Consider the following 19,210-nt stretch of genomic DNA (forward strand, 5'->3'; position numbering starts at 1 on the left):
ACTCGTTCAAGTCAGTGTTGAGATAAGAGACGTCTCTGTGTCTTCGTTTCTGAAAGAAAGGGAAAATGTCTTGCTGTGGTGGAAACTGCGGATGTGGATCTGGCTGCACCTGCGGCAGCGGATGCGGAGGGTATGCCTTCTTTCGTATTCATGAGCTTTTCCCTGTGATCACTGGTCCCGAGTTTTTCTCTTTTCTGTCTGGCTTTCGTTTTCGTGGCTTTGGATTACTCCGGTAGAGATGATATCTTTGTGTGGGGATAGGAACTCGATGGATGTCCTGTCAATATTATTCATCCTGCATGCGTGGTTTTTCTGCGGTTTCTTTGTTTTCAGATGTTTATTGGAGTGAAAGACTCGCTTGATCGGTTATTGAGGTCGATGGTTGGTTTCCGTTTGGATTCTCGTTTAGTCTGCTTGCGGTTTTACCTAATTCTGGTTTTGGGGATCTCAGATTGCTGGTTCAGAATGGCTTCTACTCTTTAGGTCTTGCTGTTTGATCGTCTCTTATTATCACTTGTTGCGTTTATATGCTATTAGCATTCGTCTGTGGCTAGTCGGAGATCGCCGGAGTCGCCGGAGACAGTAATTTCTTTTTGTTTCTTGATCCTGCGTTTATGCCTTTAGAGTTTTACTACAGCTGCTTTTATTTCTGCGGTGGGTGGAGAATTTTTTTTTTCCTATCATGAGTCATGACTTTTAAGTCTGCAGTTGAATAATCTCATAAAAGAGGGTTTGGCGAGGACCGTGTATAAGCTTTTCTCTTCTTCTTCTTCTGCTTCTTCTTTTTCTTCTTCTTCTACACTGTTAATAGTTTCGAAATATTTATTTGTCGCAGGTGCAAGATGTACCCAGGGCTCGCTGAAAGCGCCACCACCACCACCGAAACCCTGATCATGGGGGTTGCACCTCAGAAGCTCCACTTTGCCGAGGGTTCGGAGATGGGCGTTGCCTCTGAGAACGGGTGCAAGTGCGGGGACAACTGCACCTGCGACCCATGTAACTGCAAGTGAGGCGTTGGCCTAGTCATAAATAAGGCTGTCCTGTCGACTGTAGGTTGTTGTTGTTACCTGTTAGTGTAAAAGTGGCATGAGAGTCATCTTTTGTAATAAGTTGGCCATGGACCGAGTGGTGAACAAGTCTGGGTGGTCTAGTGAACATGTGTTAGTGTGATGATGATGTATTAACTGAGTCTAAATGTGGTTGCGTTCTGAGATAATGAAAAATGACTCTTCCATAGTGTGTCTCAAACTCTCTGGTTTCGGTCTTTTTTCTCTTCCTTGATGCTTCACTCTCGGATTTGTTGGCTATCCCCTTTCAATTCTTTTCCGTTACTTAAATAAATGTTTTTTTTATCCAAAAACCATTTCCAACTTATCGGAAACAGGGACATGCGTGTGATCAGACTTCCCATACACCATATTTTCTACCGAAGAAATCTTTTCATGTCTAGATTGAAGGATATATCTCAATTGATAGGTTATAGAGAAAAGAGATACGTTTTAGGGAAGATAATCCCTTATCAATCTTTATCTCTATCATGCCTCCGAAACATGGATCTCCGAGAGGAAAATTCAATATTTGTCTTTAAGAAGAGGAAGCGTAGTCACATATAGGAATGTTCAATCTAAGCGGTTGGCTGAAAGCATCAGCCAGATCAGTAGATGAGACATGAGTAACTCGAAGAGTTTAACTATAAACTTGTTCATGAATGAAGTCGTAATCTTAAGCAACATGTTTCATGTTAAAATACTGAATTGGAGCATAGGTTTATAACACCTACATTATCACAATAAAACACGGGTTGTTATGGAAGAAAACACCAAGTTCGGTGAGAAGAGAGCAAATACCAATGATTGCAACAAAGCGATATTCCACCTTAGTGGAGGAGTGAGTTTAACTATAAACTTGTTCGTGAACGAAGTTGTAATCTTAAGCAACATGTTTCATGTTAAAATACTGAATTGGAGCATAGGTTTATAACACCTACATTATCACAATAAAACACGGGTTGTTATGGAAGAAAACACCAAGTTCGGTGAGAAGAGAGCAAATACCAATGATTGCAACAAAGCGATATTCCACCTTAGTGGAGGAGTGAGCTACAGTCCGTTGCTTTGTAAAAATCCAAGAGAAAGGATTACGACTTAAGCAACATAGCGATATTCCACCTTAGTGGAGGAGTGAGCTACAGCCCGTTGCTTTGTAGAACTCCAAGAGAAAGGATTATGACTTAAGTAAACAAGATAAACACATGAGGAAGTGAAAACATCCTTGTTCCTACTCAATTAGCATTAGAAAATGCATGAAGAGACAAAGAAGATTGCTGATGTAGGACAATTCTATGATCTAAAGTTTTACAAAGATAGCGCAACAATCGCTTAACAGGATCCCAATGGTCAGTAGTAAGGCAATTCATAAACTAACACAATTTATTACCGCATAGGCAATGTTAGGGCGCCTAAGAGACAAGTATTGGAGATTACCAACAATATTCTGATATCTCATGGATCAAAGAGTGTTGTGCCAGAATGAAGTGTGATTGTAGATGTCGTGGCAAGAGGCGTAGTTACAGGCTTTGCATTTGTCATACGTGTGTGAGCAACTACATAAAAAATATAACGGCTTTGAGACAAAAGTAAGCCTTAAGAATGAGGAACAACTTCAATGTCAAGAAAGTAAGTCAAGGGGCTAAGATCCTTGAGTGAAAATCACTAAGCAAGAAGGTAGATAAATGTTTCAATAGTTTGATCATTGTCTCTTGTAATAATAATGTCATCCACATAAACCAAAATATATATCACAACAATACCTATGTGAAAGATAAATAGAGAGGAGTCTGCATGAGAGTTGGTGAAGCTAGAGGTGATAAGAAATTGGTGCAACTCATGATACCAAACACGTGGAGCTTGCTTGAAACCATAAATAGCTTTACGAAATTTGTAGACATGGTGGAGATGATCACAATCAATTAAACCCGTTGGTTGTGCCATAAAAATATCCTTAGATATGGCACTTTGGAGAAATGCATTATTTTGATCAAGTTGCTGAAGTGACCAACCACAACTTACATCAAGGCTAAAAATAATGCGAATAGTGGTAAGCTTGACAACGAGACTAAAGATGTCATGATAATCAATCCTAAGGCGCCGAAGAAACCCCTTGGCAACTCAAGAGCCTTGTACATATCTATAGAGCCATCGGATAAGTATTTAGTACAGAAAATCTATTTGCAACCAACTAGATTCTGCGAGTGATCCAAGGGAACAAGTTCCCATGTCCCATTCCAAACAAGAACATCATACTCATCTGACATAGCCTGATGCCATTTGTGATCAGTGAAAATTTGAGTCACAGTTGTGAGTTCACAGTCAGCAGATGTAGGAAGCTAGAATGTGAGGTTTAATTTTTGAATGGGCTTGTGAATGATGTTCTTGGATCTGGTGACAATAACAAGAGGAGGGGAGGAAACGGGTAGGGATGATGGGTATGGGTCGGCCGATGAGGGAGGTGTTGGGGTAGGGTTTTGTGTTAGAGTGGGGTTAGGTGCAAGGTCTTGAATGGAGCTTGCAGAGGGTGTAAGGACCGAGACTGTGGTGGTGCATGATTGGTCATGTATCGAGTTTGAAAATTTTTAAAATCAAGGGTTTTGATTTAGATTTGGGTTATTTAAGTTTCAAAGATTTTGTACTGTTCAATTTATGCATGATAGTGTACTCAATATGGATTTCTAGAATTGGGTAGTTGGTTTTTTTTTTAATTCATTTGATTTTTGAAATTTGATACCTCTACTCGATTTTGGTATAATTAATGGAGTAAGGTGTGTGAAGCATTGAAATTGAGGGCCTAGGATAGATCTATGTGGTTTTTAATTGCTGTAATTTCACATTTTGTGATCAATTCAAGTATAGCTAGTTGAGTGGTGAGTATGGATTTGGGGAAGTAGAGGTCTTAGTTTGATTCTTAATTCATTTGATTTCTGAAATTTGGTATCTCTATTCGATTTTGATATAATTATTCGAGTATAGAGTATGAAGCTATGAAATTAGAAATCTATGATAGATGGGTGTGGATTTAATTGCTGAAATTCCATTTTTTTTTAGCAATTTAAGCATAGTTAGTTGAACATTGAGTATAGATTTCTTGAATTGAAGGTCTGGGTTGGATATTTAATTGATTTAATTTCTGAAATTTGATATCTTAACTTGATTTTGGCACAGTTAATTGAGTAAGGAGTAAGAAGCATAAGAAATGAAAATATAGGATAGATGGGTGTGGATTTAATTGCTAAAATTTTATATTTTTGAGCAGTGTAAGCATAGTTAGTTGAATGTTAACTATAGATTTCTGGAATTGAAGATCTCAGTTGGATATTTAATTGGTTTGATTTTTCTCTGCTTTATTTTGGCATAGTTAATTAAGGAGTAAGAAGCATAAGGATATATGGGTAGGGATTTAATTGCTGAAATTTCACATTTTTGTTCAATTTAAGCATATTTAGTTGAATGTTGAGTATGGATTCCTGGGATTGACCTCATTACTCTTTTGATAATTATATATCGCCTTTCAAGTTTTTGTGCTACTTTTCTTGTCTCCTTTTCCTATTTTTTCTTTTAGGAAACTATGTGAATGAACTTCTTGTATTATCATTATTTATTATAGCTACTTCAATGCATCACATTATACACAAATGGTTTAGAAAAATACAAGTAGGATTTGTTATCACCACCTCTTTGACTTAATAAAGAAACCCTTCTTGTCAGAGGACCTGCCATCAAAGAGAAATCTTATAAAGGGAATTAGTGAAAAATTTATAAATTTATGAAATTTGGAATTAGGCACAATTGCATTCTCCAAGCTTTTGAAGGTAAAAAAACACTAGTTTTGAAGTACTAACTTGGTAAATTAGCATCTCAAATAAGAAAATGTATATTTCCTTCAATTGACAAACTACTTGGCATAGTGGGAGATTGGTCAACTTAGAAGAAGCAAATTTTAAGTTTACTAGTGAACAAGTCACTATGATTAAGAATTTTGAAGATTAAGATTGAAGAATGGAAGGAGACTAGAGTCCTTGGTTTTTATTTTCTAGAACTCACAAACTCAAGCATATGTAGAGAGTAATTGTTCAATCTTCTAAAAACTTAAAGTGATGGAGCTCAAGACATGTGAGGCACTCACTTTGGCCCTATTGATGCCTTTTCCATGAAAACATTTCTTGGTAGAAATACATTTCTAAGGATCATTTGTCCCCCCTATATCTACCTGGAAAATTGAATGATTTTCTAGGCATGGTAGACCGGAAATTCATTTAATTGCAAAATCTTCTTGCTGGAAATTCTTACCTAGAAAATTGAATGATTTTTGCATGGTAGACCGGAAATTCATTTAATTGCAAAATCTTCCTGCTTTTCAAAATTCACTTTGGCCCTATTAGTCACTTTTGCACGAAAAAATACTTCCTAGTAGAAATACATTTCTAAGGATCATTAGTTCCCCTATATTTGCCTGGAAATTCTAGCCTGGAAAATTCAATGAATGCCTAGTTGCAACTCTTTGATTTGTCGCCTCTTCTCATTTCCTCTTATCACATATTCTTGCTACCTAAAAAGATCTTCTAAGAGAGATGGATGAGAGCAGAAATCCTTCCACATAAAATCTTACTTTTTCTCCATTTCGTTCATTTCTCTAGTAATCTTCTCAATGATCTCAACCCTATCAAGAGTAGAGACTTGATAGCTTCTGAATCACTTTCTCATCGTCAAGGTTCCAATTACCTTTGATGATCTCAGTTTTAGGATCTTCAACTACAAATTCAGGATTGGAAGTGAGTTCCAATATGAGATGTTGATGGAGGATTTGAACTTCTAAAACTCTTCTATTTCTTTCAGTGATTTTGAGTTGTAGATGGAGTATATGAACATCTAAGTAGTTCTTAATGTTTCTTCCATTGATCTTTAGTTCCTAGTTAGTTAGAAATTGAAAATTTTAGATTGGTGCAAGCAATTCGAAGGGCTAAAAGGAGTCTATTGGATCTTAATTATGGCTAGTTGAATTTGTTAAAATTGGGGTAAAAGGTAGAACCCGGATCAAATTGGCTGAATGAACTGATTTTAATTTGAATAGGCCCTTAGCTTGGTTAATAATGACTAATGGAGGAAGTGTGAGGCTGACCCCCTCCTTCCCCTTCTCTCTTTAGAAAAAGGGTAAGATCGCTAGATAAGTCAAAATTTATCGGATATGTATGGTAATATACGAGACTAATTATTAATTTCTATTTATTTCCCTAAATATAGTTATTGTTGTCTCTTGGGGAAAGATTTGAGAAACTTTTGTAATTTGGAATTACACTAGTTTGGGGCCAAAAAGACTTTGATAATCCTTTTGTTATTTGTTTGAGTAGCCAATTATAACATTTTTTTACCAAGAGTTCTTGGGTGGTGATTACCACTAGGGAACATTGAAAATAAAAAAAGTATCTTTATATGTTTCTTATTTGTTTCCTTTGTGTTACTTCATATTATCCCTATATTTATCATTAATTTTTATAATTCTTTTTATCGTTTCACATTTTTATCAATTTTCTCACATTTCTCTCATTTCTCTCTTTCCAATTAACCATGTGAAGGACCATGCATTATCATTGCTCTTACAATTATGTGAGTGCATCACATTATATCAAAACGGTATTCATTTTTTGAGTTATTAAAAACCCTTTAGGTTGCAACCTTTCTCCATTTGAACCTCTTTTTTCCTTCAAAATGTTGTTAGAGGTTAGATTTAACTATAATATGGAATAAAATAATGCTAGCATCCACTAGTTAAAAATCCCATAATTGTTGCAATGTTTAAGGTTGTGGCTTACTAGTCAGCCATTGTTTGACCTTTTCTAGGTTGGTAGTTATAACATGCCTCAACCATTCCTTGAGCATTGGCTTAAAACAGATGAGCCCCATGAATTGGCCAATCACGACTCGACTCGTTAAATTTGATGTGGCATCTATGTGGACGATGGAAGTGGAAATCTTTCATTCCCATTCCTTGATTTTAGAGTTTTGGTCTCCAATGGTTCTTCCTGCCAATGGCTCGTTTTAAAATCCCTATTCTACTACAACCTTTGGTATATCACTCTAGTGTGTATTGTGTATTGTGTTGCTCCTCTTCCAACCCTTTGAATTCAAGAATCAAGACTTTGTAATGAATTTTGGTAGCTTTTTGCTCTATAAGCTCCAAAAAAGAATTAAATATTCGACTTGCCCAGGTCCAAATGAGTCAGTCTTTAATGGATTTACTTGGCCAAGCTTGAATACAAAAAAAAAAAAGTGAAAAAGAAACTGTGATAGCTAAGTCAAACATGGCCATCAAGACAAGTATAGACTAAAGAGTATTAAAAGATAAAGAAGTTTTATATATAAAATATATAAAATAATGATGTAGAGTTTTTGTTACCAAAATGTATTATAAGAGTACTTAACTGATATTATGAATTTTAAAAAGTACAATCCCACATTTTACAAATTGATAAATATAGACAAGGGTCAAAATATGTTGGATAGCCAAATGGGTACTCGTTAAGACCTTAAAATATGAAGTCGTTTAATGAGCCTCCCTCTTGAGTGAATAACTGATCATGACTAAAAGACTATGACAATGATAAAACCGTTAGCATGAAAAGTCTCCTTAAGTTAATTTTGATTATAAACAACTATAAAACATTAATTTTGATATATTCAAATGAACATATGGACAACAAAAGCAGTAGCAAATATTGTGTAGAAGATGCTATCTTGATAGAAAGATATTATTGGGATAAAAAATTCAAAAATAATTCAGCTACTCAATTTGGCCAACACATATCACAATAACTTGTGAGTGATTTATCGTTGACTTTAGTAGCTCAAACTATAGATTTACAATAATTTTCATGATTTTTAAGATTGATTTGTCTGACTTTTTCAAAATGATGAAGTTTCATTTTTAGGTTAAATGACACTCAAACATTCAATTTTTTATTGTTTTAATTGAGGCAATTTAATTTATTTAATGCCTTGCAGGGTTTGAGAAAGCTAGTATAGTCAATTTTAGAACTCCCCAATCATAACGTTGCTTCAAGAATTTTAAAAGTGTCCTAGAATAGAGATACTTTGAAAAAGTTAAGTTCCTAAGCTTGCAAACAAAATGATAGTCTATGCCCATATGTTTATTACGAGAGTAAAAAATAGGGTTGTGAGCCAAGTAAGTAGCACTTAAATTGTCACATAGAAAAGATGGAGGTCGAGTTGAGTATATGTGCAAATCTTTTAGAAGATACTAAAGTCAAGTGATTTTAGCACATGTGGAAGCCATGGCTCTGTATTTGGCTTCAGTAGTGGAGCAAGATACTTTGGGTCCTAAGTAAACTGCATAAACAGTGGTAGATCACCTTGTTAGTGGGTAACCACCCCAATCTGCATCAGAAAAGGGCAAGGATATCTAGTGATAAGGGTTTTGAAATGACTAAGCAACAGTCTATGGTACCTTTAAGATATCGAAGAAATCTTATAACTAGTGAAAGTGAAAAGTAGTGGGGGAGTGCATATATTGGTCTACAAGATTGATGGAGTAAGATATATCAAGTCATGTTAATGTTAAGTATTGAAGGGCTCCTATAAGACTTCTATAAAGAGTAGGGTTAGAATAAGGGGAACTTTGAAAATCAAGTTTTGTGTTGATGGCAAGAGTTGTCATAGGTGTATAGGATTCATTCCCTACTTGAGTTAATATATTTCTTAGGTATTGATTTTGATAAAGAAAAAAATTGGTAGGAATTATATGTACTTGAATGCCTAAGAAAATATCTAGAGGGCCTAAACTTTTTTCAAAGAAAGTATCACGTAATGTTGTTTCAAAAGTTTGAAGAAGTGAGGGCTTATTCCCAATGAGAATAATGACATCCACATAGAGAAGCAGGTATATATGGTTAGATGAAGAATGATAACAAAATAGTGAAGAATCGGCTTTACTGATTTGAAAACCAAAGTGAAGTAGGAAGTTGCTAAATTTAGCATACTAGGTACGAGGGGCTTGTTTGAGGCCAGAGAGTTTTTTTTTTGGCCTACGTACATGGTTTGGAATGGTGGAACTTTCAAAACCTAGTGGTTATCTCATAACTTCCTAATTGAGAGAGCCATGAAGAAATACATTATTAACATCGAATTGAAGCAAAATCTAGTTATAGTAAAGGGTTAGGGTGAATACTAAAATTGTTTGAGAAAACAAAGATTGAATGTTTGATCATAGTCAATCCATGAAGTTGACGATGTCCTTGAGCAACAAGACGAGTTTTGTATTTTTGGACGGATCCATCAATATTGAACTTGGTTCTAAAACCTCATTGAAACCCTATGATATGCATATTAGAATTCTTAGGGACAAGTTCCGAAGTATTGTTTCGTTGAAGAGCATTGTACTCATCTTGCATAGCATCATGCCATTGAGGAAGTGTAAAAGTTACCTCATAGGACATAGGCTCAGATATATGTATGACCATATGAGATTGAAGTGTTAAGGAGCTACCTTACTCTTTGCTCTAGTCATCATGGGATGGGTATTAATGCGAGAAGGATGAGTAGGTGGAAAAATTCCAATTTGACCATTATCTAAGGAAGATTGTGAGGAAGTAGAGGACAAAGTTGGAGGTGTTGTGGTAGAGTCAGAGGATAAGTTGGAGGTGTTATGGTAAAGTCAAAGGATACGTTGGAGGATATTGAACATAAATATCATCAGAGGAGAGGAGGTAATGTGGTCAGTGGTTTTTGTAATTTGTCAAAAAATTTGTATACTAAGAGTAACTGGAGGCACAATTTTAATTTTTTCTGATGATGATTAAGGGAAACATGACTCATAAAAAACAACATGCCTACTGATAAAGACTTTGTTTATAGATGGACAAAAACATTGATAACCTTTATAACAATCAAGAAATCCAAGAAAAACACGTGGTTCAAAGTTGGTTTATTATAAAGTCGTAAACAAGGAAAACATAAATATCCAAAAACATAAATATGATTTTTAAGTAGGAGAGGCATTAAGCAGTAAAGAGTATGGAGCTTTACCTTGTAAGGGAGAAGTAGGAAGTTGATTAATCAAAATATATTGCAGAAAAGCTTCAACCCAAAAACTCGTTGGAACATACTTTCATATAACGACGCTAATCGAGTTTCAACTGTCTATGTTTTCTTTCAATTATTCCATTTTTTCTCTAGAATATAAGGACAAGATAAGTGATGAAAATTTCATATTGAATCAAATAATCTTAAAAAGAGAGTTTATGTACTAACCTCCTCCATTTGAATGAAATACCTTGATCTTACAAGAAAATTGATTTTCCATCATATTTCAAAATTTAACAAAAGTTCCAAAAGCTTCATTCTTAGCCTTTAGAGGATACATCCACACAAATCTAATGTAATCATCAATAAAATAATATAATATTTGAATCCAAATTTAGAAATTAATGGTGAAGGTCCCCTCAAATCAGAATGAACTACTTGAAGTGGCTTAGTAGCTTTATGTTTAATACGATCAAAAGGCAATTGAGTTTATTTTGCCATTCGACAACTAACACAAGTGTTTTAAAAGGAACTTAAATTTGTGAGTAGGTTTTGTTTAACTAAGGATGAAATCAAACTTGAAGATGAATGACCTAGTGGCCTTGAAGATTTCGACTCTCTTTATGTTACTTGTAACTCAATACACGTTTTTTACAATGCCAATCTCCCCAAAAGATTGCTGCTAGATTCTAACTCTAGCTAGGCATTTCAATCTAAATTATATAGGTTCTAGATGAACATTTCACAAAATCAAATAAAAGAAAGGTAAAAAAACACTCTTACTTAAAGAGACGGTTCTCCTTGAGAGATTCAAGTTTCTTTTTCCTTTGTAGCACGATGTGAAATGACGAATAAGCTTTGACTATGCAAATGTAAGGATCGATGAAAGAGAAGTGAGTTTTTTCAAGGCGTGGGACTCTCTTTTTCACTCTAAAACACTTTCAAATGAATTTTGTAAGATAGAGAATAATGGCTAGAGTATTTTTCAACAAATGCTCATTAACTTCTCTATACACGGTAGCTTCCCCAACTCAAACTAGCCATTATTTGCCCGTTTACAAAAACCAGTACTTTGATGGATCGATCAATCGATCATAACGACTACTTTTTTGTTTGTTGGAAGATGGGCCTATGCCCACACGTCCAAGTGTGTGGAAGATAAACTCAAACCCACAAGACTAAGGAAGACCCACACATCTAAGAGGTAAAAGATGGGCTCAAGTCTACAGACCAAGGAGAAGGCCCACAAGCCCAGACAATGGTGGCATGATGGTAAATAAAGAGTCATCTCATAAAGATGACATTGATATAATTAGTTTAAGTTTTAAAGATATTATTATAATTTTGTAATCTTATTCATATATAAATTGAGTTTCACAGGGATGGTCAGGACACAAATCCGTAACTTCTTTCTTCCTCCTGTTTTCTCATAGGTCTTAAAAAATCAACATATTAGAGTATTGATTTTCATGCAAATCTATGGTTTTCAGGATGCAAAAATACCTATTATTTTTTCATTTGCTCGTATTGTTGCTTAGTTTTTCATCAAATTGTTGTTATTTTTTTCTCTTATGCTCGTACACCTTCTCCCGCAGATTACTCGGCGGCAGCCGGCTAGCGTCATTCCCCTACAGCCAGACCGGGTGGTCCAAGGAAGAACTCAGCCCCCTGCCCAAGGAACAACTCATATTGTTCCTGAATAGCCTAGTCGTGCCCTGTGATATTCCTCAACCTCTACTCCAAGTGCTACAAAGATTTCCACCTAAAAGAAGAACAAGCCTCCTCTACGAAGTTTGCCGTTGAAAACTCCCTCATTGGAGTGTTTCCTTCCCTGACGTCTCCGTCTGCTGACGGCGTACGCAACCCGGTGTTTCTGATCTACTCTCCCCATTGATTTCTGCAGCGGAATTACCCATTCGGAGGAATAGAGCAGTCAATATATGGAATAGCCCTTCTCTCTCCAAGGATGGAGAAATTCGTTTATCAAGAGGGCACTGCGGAGATGTTTGGGGGCGGAATGACAGCGCATCGCTCTTCTCTGGTGGAGGATTTATCGGCACGCAACTCAGACTACTGATTCATTCTAGCTTTCCTCTGGCCAAAAATCGGGAGAACCAGGCCTTGTTGACGCTAAGCAAATCAGCGAAGCCCATCAAACGAGCGATCTCTGGTGGTGATAGATATTCTAACGAGTTGGAAGCAAACAACAATCAATATCTTGTACGGGTCGGGTCGTCTTCACTGAATCTATCTCCGTTGCAGAGTCGGAGCCGTTGTTGTTGCCAAAGAAGACGACTCCGCTATTTAATCTAGGTAATCTTTGGGACGTCGTAACCTTCGTTGCTTGACTCCGTTTGCTGGCTATCTTCGGAAATAATACGGTATTAATTATGGGAAGTTCCAATTCCAATATGGAATGACATCAAGTTTATTTTTGGAATGTTACTCGATCCTAATCTCTGAGTTCAGCTGTTGTTTCCTTTTCGGAAAGTCTCTGGCTATCTCTTCGCTAGCCTTTCTCTGGAATTTTATCTTCAGTTGTTGATTAATCTCAAAATGCTGATTTCTTGTCTTCATCGCTGCTGTGTTTCCGTTTCTGGACGACGAATCAGCCTCCCGCTCTGTTCGGAAGCGAACGTCGTGGGGAAGACGAAGTTGAGATTATTTAATCCGCCAAGTTAGGTAGGTTGATTTAATCCAGCGTCTATCTGCCGAGATCGGATTCCGTCTGAGTCAACGCATTGAACCAGGCTGCCCGTCTCGCTGCGGTCCAGCCACACCAGACTCTGTCGAGTCAACTCGGTCCCGCCAACCTGACTTGGCTCTCTTGTTTATTCCTCCGGGTCCGGGTCCGGGTCCGAGTTCTACACCAATTTTTCCTGTGACTCGGCTAGATTGGTCTAATACATGACTTAGCTAGACTCGGTCGCTTGCCTCAATTTGACTCGGTCCCTTGTCTCTGGTTGGATTATTATCTTGGATTTTTTGGCTGCTTATTACGTGTATTCTTATTCAAAGTTGGACTCTCTAAGGATTATTTCATATGTCCTTTTTAAAGACTTTCATTATTTGGTACATATTATTTGGGCCCAGGCTCATTTCAAATGTTGCTATTATGTCTCTCTAATTGAGACAATATTATTGAAGGACTTTTCAATTGTTGACTAATGTCAGTAATCATTATTCTAATGAAGAAGAAAGTACATGGTGACCCTAAAATAATATCTTCTAGTGATTACCTTTTACCCCTTTATTTGGCAGTTTTACACCTACCATTCGAGAGTCCGTGCCTTGAGTTGGACATCGTGATGGAGGACACACTACCTACAAAGGATAGGAGTACCTAACATCTAGCATGAGTCAAGTCTATCATTCACCCAAGAGGTATTTTTTAGCTACCCTGAAAAGTGGGGAGACTATGTGCCCCATTGTAGGGCTATTTTTTCATCTGTGAAATTGAGCGAAAAAATATTTTTGACTATGACCATTTGACTGGAGTATGAAGTTTTGTCCTACTGCTAGGAATGATTTTACTTTCTTATATTATGCCAGTTGGGTATCTTGGTAAAGAACAAAGACACCACCAGTTTGAGAGGGAGAGTCGGAAGATAAGATGGATTGTCATTTTATATGGGAAGATCCTATACACTATTTGCAGCAAATTAGGCGTTTATAATGGGCTCAAATCCACAAAACCAAGGAAGGTTCATACATCTAAGAGAGGTAGAAGACGAGCTTGAGCCCATAGACAAAAGAGAAGGCCCATAGGCCCACATAGTGGTCGCATGATGGTAAATAAAGAGTCATTTCATAAAGATGACATTGATGTAATTAGTTTAAGTTTTAGTGGTATTATCGTAATATTGTAATTTTATTCATTTATAAATTGAGCTTTAGGGGAAGTGTTAGAACACAAGTCCATAACCTCTTTTTTCCTCCTATTTTCTCCCAATATGATGTCTCTTTTTTTACATGAGCTAAATCCATAGAATCATGAAAAATCAACATTGTCTAACAATGACTTATTGATTGATAGACTAATTGATCAGTGTGTTACCATTGGTCTGGAAACGTTAAGTTGATCGATCATTGACAAGGGGATGATCGATCAAACAGAATTCCCTCTAGTTATGCAATACAAGTATGATCAATCATGTTTTATATCCCTTATTGGAAATGTTTTATCTGATCGATCAATCAAGTGGGATGATGGATCATTCCATGTGAAATTTGTTTGCATTGGTAGAAATGATCTATCAATCCAAATGAGACGATCAATCATGCTTTATAACATAAAATGACCATATTCTGGATGATCGACTAATTGACTATAATTGATCGATCATCCTTTATATTACTTACCTATACAGTTCTAGATGACCAATCATTACTAGTGGTTGATCGATCATTCCGATGCCAATTCAACAATTTAGACCTTTAAAGCATGAGAATATTTTTTTTCTAAGTGTTCTAGCATGTTTTAAATTATGTTTATGATATTGCTAAACATGTCTAAATGCAAATTATGACTATTGGAAGACACCTTAAGTGGCATTAAGGTAATAACCTTACCCACAACAAGGAGGTGGCATAAAGAGTAATTAAGTGTTCTTCTCCTAAGGATAGCACAATGGTGTAATTATGTAGGACGACATATGTCTACTTATGTCTTATCATTTTCATAGCTTGTAACCCTAAAAGGCATTGTAATCATTATAACTTTCCTTCATAAACTATAAATAATGGCTCAAGGAAAGAGGTAGAACATAAAGTTTCCCCTTTTCTCTCAAATTCGTCCTTGGCAAAGTCATATCACCACTATAAGGCTGAAAAATAAACACGACCACCATGTTGGGATTTATTTATGCTGAAAGAAGACCCTATTAGCCGGTTTTTCTTAAAGGATGATATGATATAAAAACACATCTTCTTGATGTTGTTAACCCTATTAATGAAGCATTTTTGTCATTAACAAAATCTAATACATTCACCAAGGGAGATAAGAGAAGTATAATTTTACCAACGTTTTTGGAAATTCATCATCAAAGACCATTTGCTCGGCCTCTTAAACTTTGGTAGTTAGACTCTCAATCATTCAACATGAATAGAATATTTAAATTATGCTTCCATAATGAAAGATATCTTTTGATGATGAATACAAGAGTGCCACTAGAGAGTGGCTGCAAACTAAATCCATGAGCTTAAATGAACTGTCAAATCCATGTCTATGATGTTAGGAGAAGATTTCTCTGGCTGCTTTTCTGAATATATCCTGCACCTGAAAGAAAAAGAACAAAACAAGGAAAACAAAAATTCTAAGCACTTACAGCAATTTGCATAAACCCCATTGCAGACATATCTAAGCACTCACCTGCTTGGAAGAAAGCCCAATCTTCTCCAAATCAGATAACTGCAAGACCCAAATAAGTCTTAGTCAAGGTCGATCGCTAAGTTCATCCAATAGCATTTCTCTTACTAGTGAGAAATATGTTCTTACTGATTTTATTGGGTAAGGAGAACTCTCTCTCAGTTCTATAATATAATCTGCTCTTTTCTGCCCAATCCCCTGTTCGTTCACAAAAGAAACAATAAAGCATAGAGCACACATAAGAATGTCACAGTTTTCTGCCAATATAATTTCTTCCATGAGAGTAGCATATTACCTTTAGGCGTAACAAATCCTCTCTGCATCAGACATGACAGACATAATTATCAGTAAATTTGCACAAATGGAGTAAAAATAAATAAATAAATTTCCTGTTGGTAGTATTCACTAACGCAACTTACTTGCTGGCAGTGTTCAAGAATGAAAGATACTCTTGAAGAAGAGAACTCTGTAAACGGCCAAAAGAACATGAAATGAATAATTGTCAATATACGAGAAGTATTAACTGAAGGTGCTTTTGTTAAAAAGCTAGTGGACAAACCTTCAGGTCAGATGCGCATGATTTGAATCTATCGAGAGGGGTAGTAGTCGCAGTCACCAGAGAATCCTTATCACCAGTAAGAATTAATGGTGTTTTTGGAGTTCTCTGCTTGAACATTACTACACAGAACTGGTCATCTGATAGACATTCTCCTGGTGGTGTGTTTATGTTGGAATCAATGGGTGAAAACACTTTTCTTATAGAATTTTTTAGTGCCTTAATCCTTTCGCTAATTGATGGCAAACCCACAATTTCCTGTGTTGGTGTCTGGTTCTCCTTGTCCCAAACCATCTCTGCACAATAATTAGACAGATTAACAACCCAAAGTTTCCTACTGGATCTAAAGCTCTATGATTTATCGCAGTACCAGGTAGAAATGCTGCTGACGCTGACATGTTTACTTTTTCATCTGTCTCTTGATCAACCTGCAGAATCACAAAAATCTTCAAGGCTGGCGTAGGTGTTATCTTTCGCTGAAGAAATTTGAAAACTGCAGCCAAGACTTACATTGGGTTGGCTTAATTTCAAGGCCTTTCCTTGATTTTCACAACTTTCACTCGTGGAGATGCATGAAACACTATCATTTGTCAAAGCTGGGAGATCTTTAGAATCTTCATCTTCCGGAGGAAGTGATTCCTGTCGAGGAAAATTACAGCTGGCTCAGAATGAAAATTCGCTGTAAGAATATTTGAGCTTGATAGTCTTCTTGCCCTCAAGTACCTTATATGAATGAGAAATAGTTCCTGTAGTCACAACATTTAACGAGTAGCTTTCCTGTAAAGAGATCAAATAGAGGCAAAATCATGTTAAATAGAGTGGTGATTATGTATGCTATTAAGACAGATTTTCATGCTGGACTGACCTCTTCTGCTGAGGTAATTAAACGACTAGAAGTCAATTGTTTCCTGTAGAAGTGGAGGAAGTCTCAGAAATACTGTTTCGGAAGAGAATACAAAAGTTTTCCCAAGGAGACTGACCTCTCTCTGGTACAAGAGACCACATGCTTTGGGATTTTCTCTTTGACAGAAGAATTGTTCAAAATTGGCTTCTGTAGAGAGCTCTGAGGGGTATTTGCTCTGCCCAGATATGGAGAACACGATAACCCATTTTTCCGAATACTCTTTGTTTTCCCTTTAGATTCAAGCCATGCTCGTAGCTTCGCTTCCATGTCAACTTTCTCTTTTGGAGTCTCTTGTTTCTGGGCAGAGGAGACAAAATTAACAATCTGGCGAGACCGAGCAGCTAAGCTGACGGTGTGGACTGCTTCTTGGTATGATACAGGGTTCTACAAAGAAAATTTCGGAGAACATTAGTATCAAGAAATTACTTACAAAATGCGTTCTTTAACAATCAAGTTTATCCATCTCAAGATCTTACTAAACAAGCTATCATAAGTGAACGACTAGTTCCACCAAGAGAGTCCTGCAGTATCCGGGTTAATTTGCTGTCACGATATGGCACATAGGATTTGTTATTGTTGAGGGCATAAATCACATTAGACAAGGCAAACAAGGATTGGTTAATGGTGGCGCTTTCTTGCAGACGAACTCCTTCATTGCAAGTTCTTCTGTTGTCTTCATTACCTGACAGAGTTAAAAGGAGCAAGACGAGAATGAAAATTTCCACCTTCTGTATTAACTCTATATTTGAGTAGGTACGAAAAGATCAATAGCTAGGAGGGAAAGAAAACCTGCCAAATCTATGAGATTGAGCTTCCCTGTAATAATGCTCTCAGAGCCTTCTTCATGGCTGGAAACAGCTATCATAAGAACCCCATGGCTTCTGCTCGAGACATCATTGAGACCAGTATATGCCACCTTTCGCCTTTGTATACCAGAAGAGAATATCTCATAAAACTCGGACATTGACCGTACGGGAACCTGGATTTCACTCCGAATTCTAAAGGCTCTTCTCCTTTCGTAAAAAAAAGACAGAAACAAAAATCTAGACATTTCTTTACCTGAGAAAGGCCTTTTAGCTGGATGTATCCTTCCTTAGCATCAAACACGGAGATTTCCTTGCCTTTGGGTTCTAAGAGGTCATAGCACCGGTCCATGTAAATTTCGAAGTATGAGACCTCTGCCGAGCTTCCCATACTTTCGCACAGGGACAAAACGGTATTCATTGCGAGTGGCATTAACCCAGGCTGCTCATTTGTGCCCTGAATCATAGCATCAAAGTTTCCATTTTGTCTGAGACCTAATTCCTTCACACACACAAAACAAAAAAACAAAAAAGCAGTGCCAGACAAAAGTTTCAGCACTACCTGCATAGTGAAAGTTTTCCCACTTCCGGTAGCCCCATAAGCAAACACTGTAGCATTACAACCCTGAAAAACCCCTGGAATGACCGGGAAAACTTCTGCTTGAAAAATCTGATTGAGATTACTCTCTTGCCCGTAGAAGGAATCCAATTTGTAACACTCACTGCGACTGCAACCACAGCATTAGCCGTCAGAAAAATTTGAGACCACTTCAGCGAATGACCTGGTCAGAATCTAAACCCTTTTTTACCTGGTCTCTTGATCTTTGATATGAACAGCAACTTCATCATGGGGTCCACCTTCCGTAGCAACAAGACTGGTACATGGGGCTGGTAGCTCTTCCTTGCCTGCTCTCTCGGACGCAAGAAAGGGACGAATTCTTACCACTACCCGGACTTTAGTTGCTTGATCCGAACGCATGTGTTTGGAGGAAGCTGCGCAGTTAGCGGATTTTGGAGTTCTGAGTCCAACGGAGGTCGACATTGGATGGAATGACGAAATAAAGCGAGAATCTGGGAATTTGAATGGAGCAGAGAAGAACCAGGGTGATTCAAAAATCAGGGTCTTGTAGTTTTGAACGTTGGCAAGCGGTGAGTCGTAGTAAAAGCTCGCAATTTGAAATTTTGAACAAGAAAGGAGAACGTGGCAATGTGAGGTCAATCTGGTTATTATAAGAACAAAAAAAGTGAGGGTGTGGGGACACGAATCAGGTTGTTAGGTTGTTTATTCAATGGGACAGAATTCATTCCGAGTCCCCTCCAAATTTAGGGGTGGCATCGAGCCCAGCCGAGCCCCAACTTACCTATGTTCAAGCTAAACTTGATGTAAATATTTTGAATTCTAGCCCTAAAATTGTTATCGAGCTCGAGCTTGAGCCCAATAATTTTAATTGAGTTCGAGCCAAGCTCGAGCTTCCACATTTATTTAAAACT

At 37.0% G+C, this 19,210-nt stretch overlaps 2 protein-coding genes and 1 long non-coding RNA gene across 3 annotated transcripts; 2 read left to right on the top strand and 1 right to left on the bottom strand.

Annotated features, from left to right (window-relative positions):
• LOC137941009 (metallothionein-like protein type 2) lies at positions 1 to 1,248 on the top strand. The gene is made up of 2 exons (XM_068786203.1): positions 1 to 130; positions 836 to 1,248. The coding sequence occupies exons 1-2, from the start codon at positions 66 to 68 to the stop codon at positions 1,008 to 1,010; spliced, it is 240 nt and encodes a 79-aa protein (XP_068642304.1). The 5' UTR covers positions 1 to 65; the 3' UTR covers positions 1,011 to 1,248.
• A 10,929-nt stretch (positions 1,249 to 12,177) lies between these two features.
• On the top strand, positions 12,178 to 13,929 carry LOC137941021 (uncharacterized). Its single transcript, XR_011110352.1, has 3 exons — positions 12,178 to 12,401; positions 13,350 to 13,472; positions 13,641 to 13,929. It is a non-coding gene; the product is annotated as an uncharacterized lncRNA (long non-coding RNA).
• A 1,164-nt stretch (positions 13,930 to 15,093) lies between these two features.
• On the bottom strand, positions 15,094 to 18,849 carry LOC137941013 (kinesin-like protein KIN-10C). The gene is made up of 16 exons (XM_068786217.1): positions 18,529 to 18,849; positions 18,282 to 18,447; positions 17,976 to 18,176; positions 17,706 to 17,895; positions 17,393 to 17,598; positions 16,993 to 17,300; positions 16,878 to 16,920; positions 16,736 to 16,789; positions 16,523 to 16,651; positions 16,383 to 16,440; positions 16,016 to 16,308; positions 15,876 to 15,922; positions 15,752 to 15,773; positions 15,586 to 15,654; positions 15,460 to 15,498; positions 15,094 to 15,366 (listed from the first exon to the last, which is right to left on the bottom strand). The coding sequence occupies exons 1-16, from the start codon at positions 18,759 to 18,761 to the stop codon at positions 15,322 to 15,324; spliced, it is 2,103 nt and encodes a 700-aa protein (XP_068642318.1). The 5' UTR covers positions 18,762 to 18,849; the 3' UTR covers positions 15,094 to 15,321.
• Positions 18,850 to 19,210: the final 361 nt, after the last annotated feature.

The sequence above is a fragment of the Aristolochia californica genome, unplaced genomic scaffold (genome assembly GCF_029961685.1).
Source record: "Aristolochia californica isolate CCGP_79_NKW_82.1479 unplaced genomic scaffold, dmAriCali1.0.hap1 SCAF_10, whole genome shotgun sequence".
In the NCBI taxonomy this organism is placed as follows: Eukaryota; Viridiplantae; Streptophyta; class Magnoliopsida; order Piperales; family Aristolochiaceae; genus Aristolochia; species Aristolochia californica.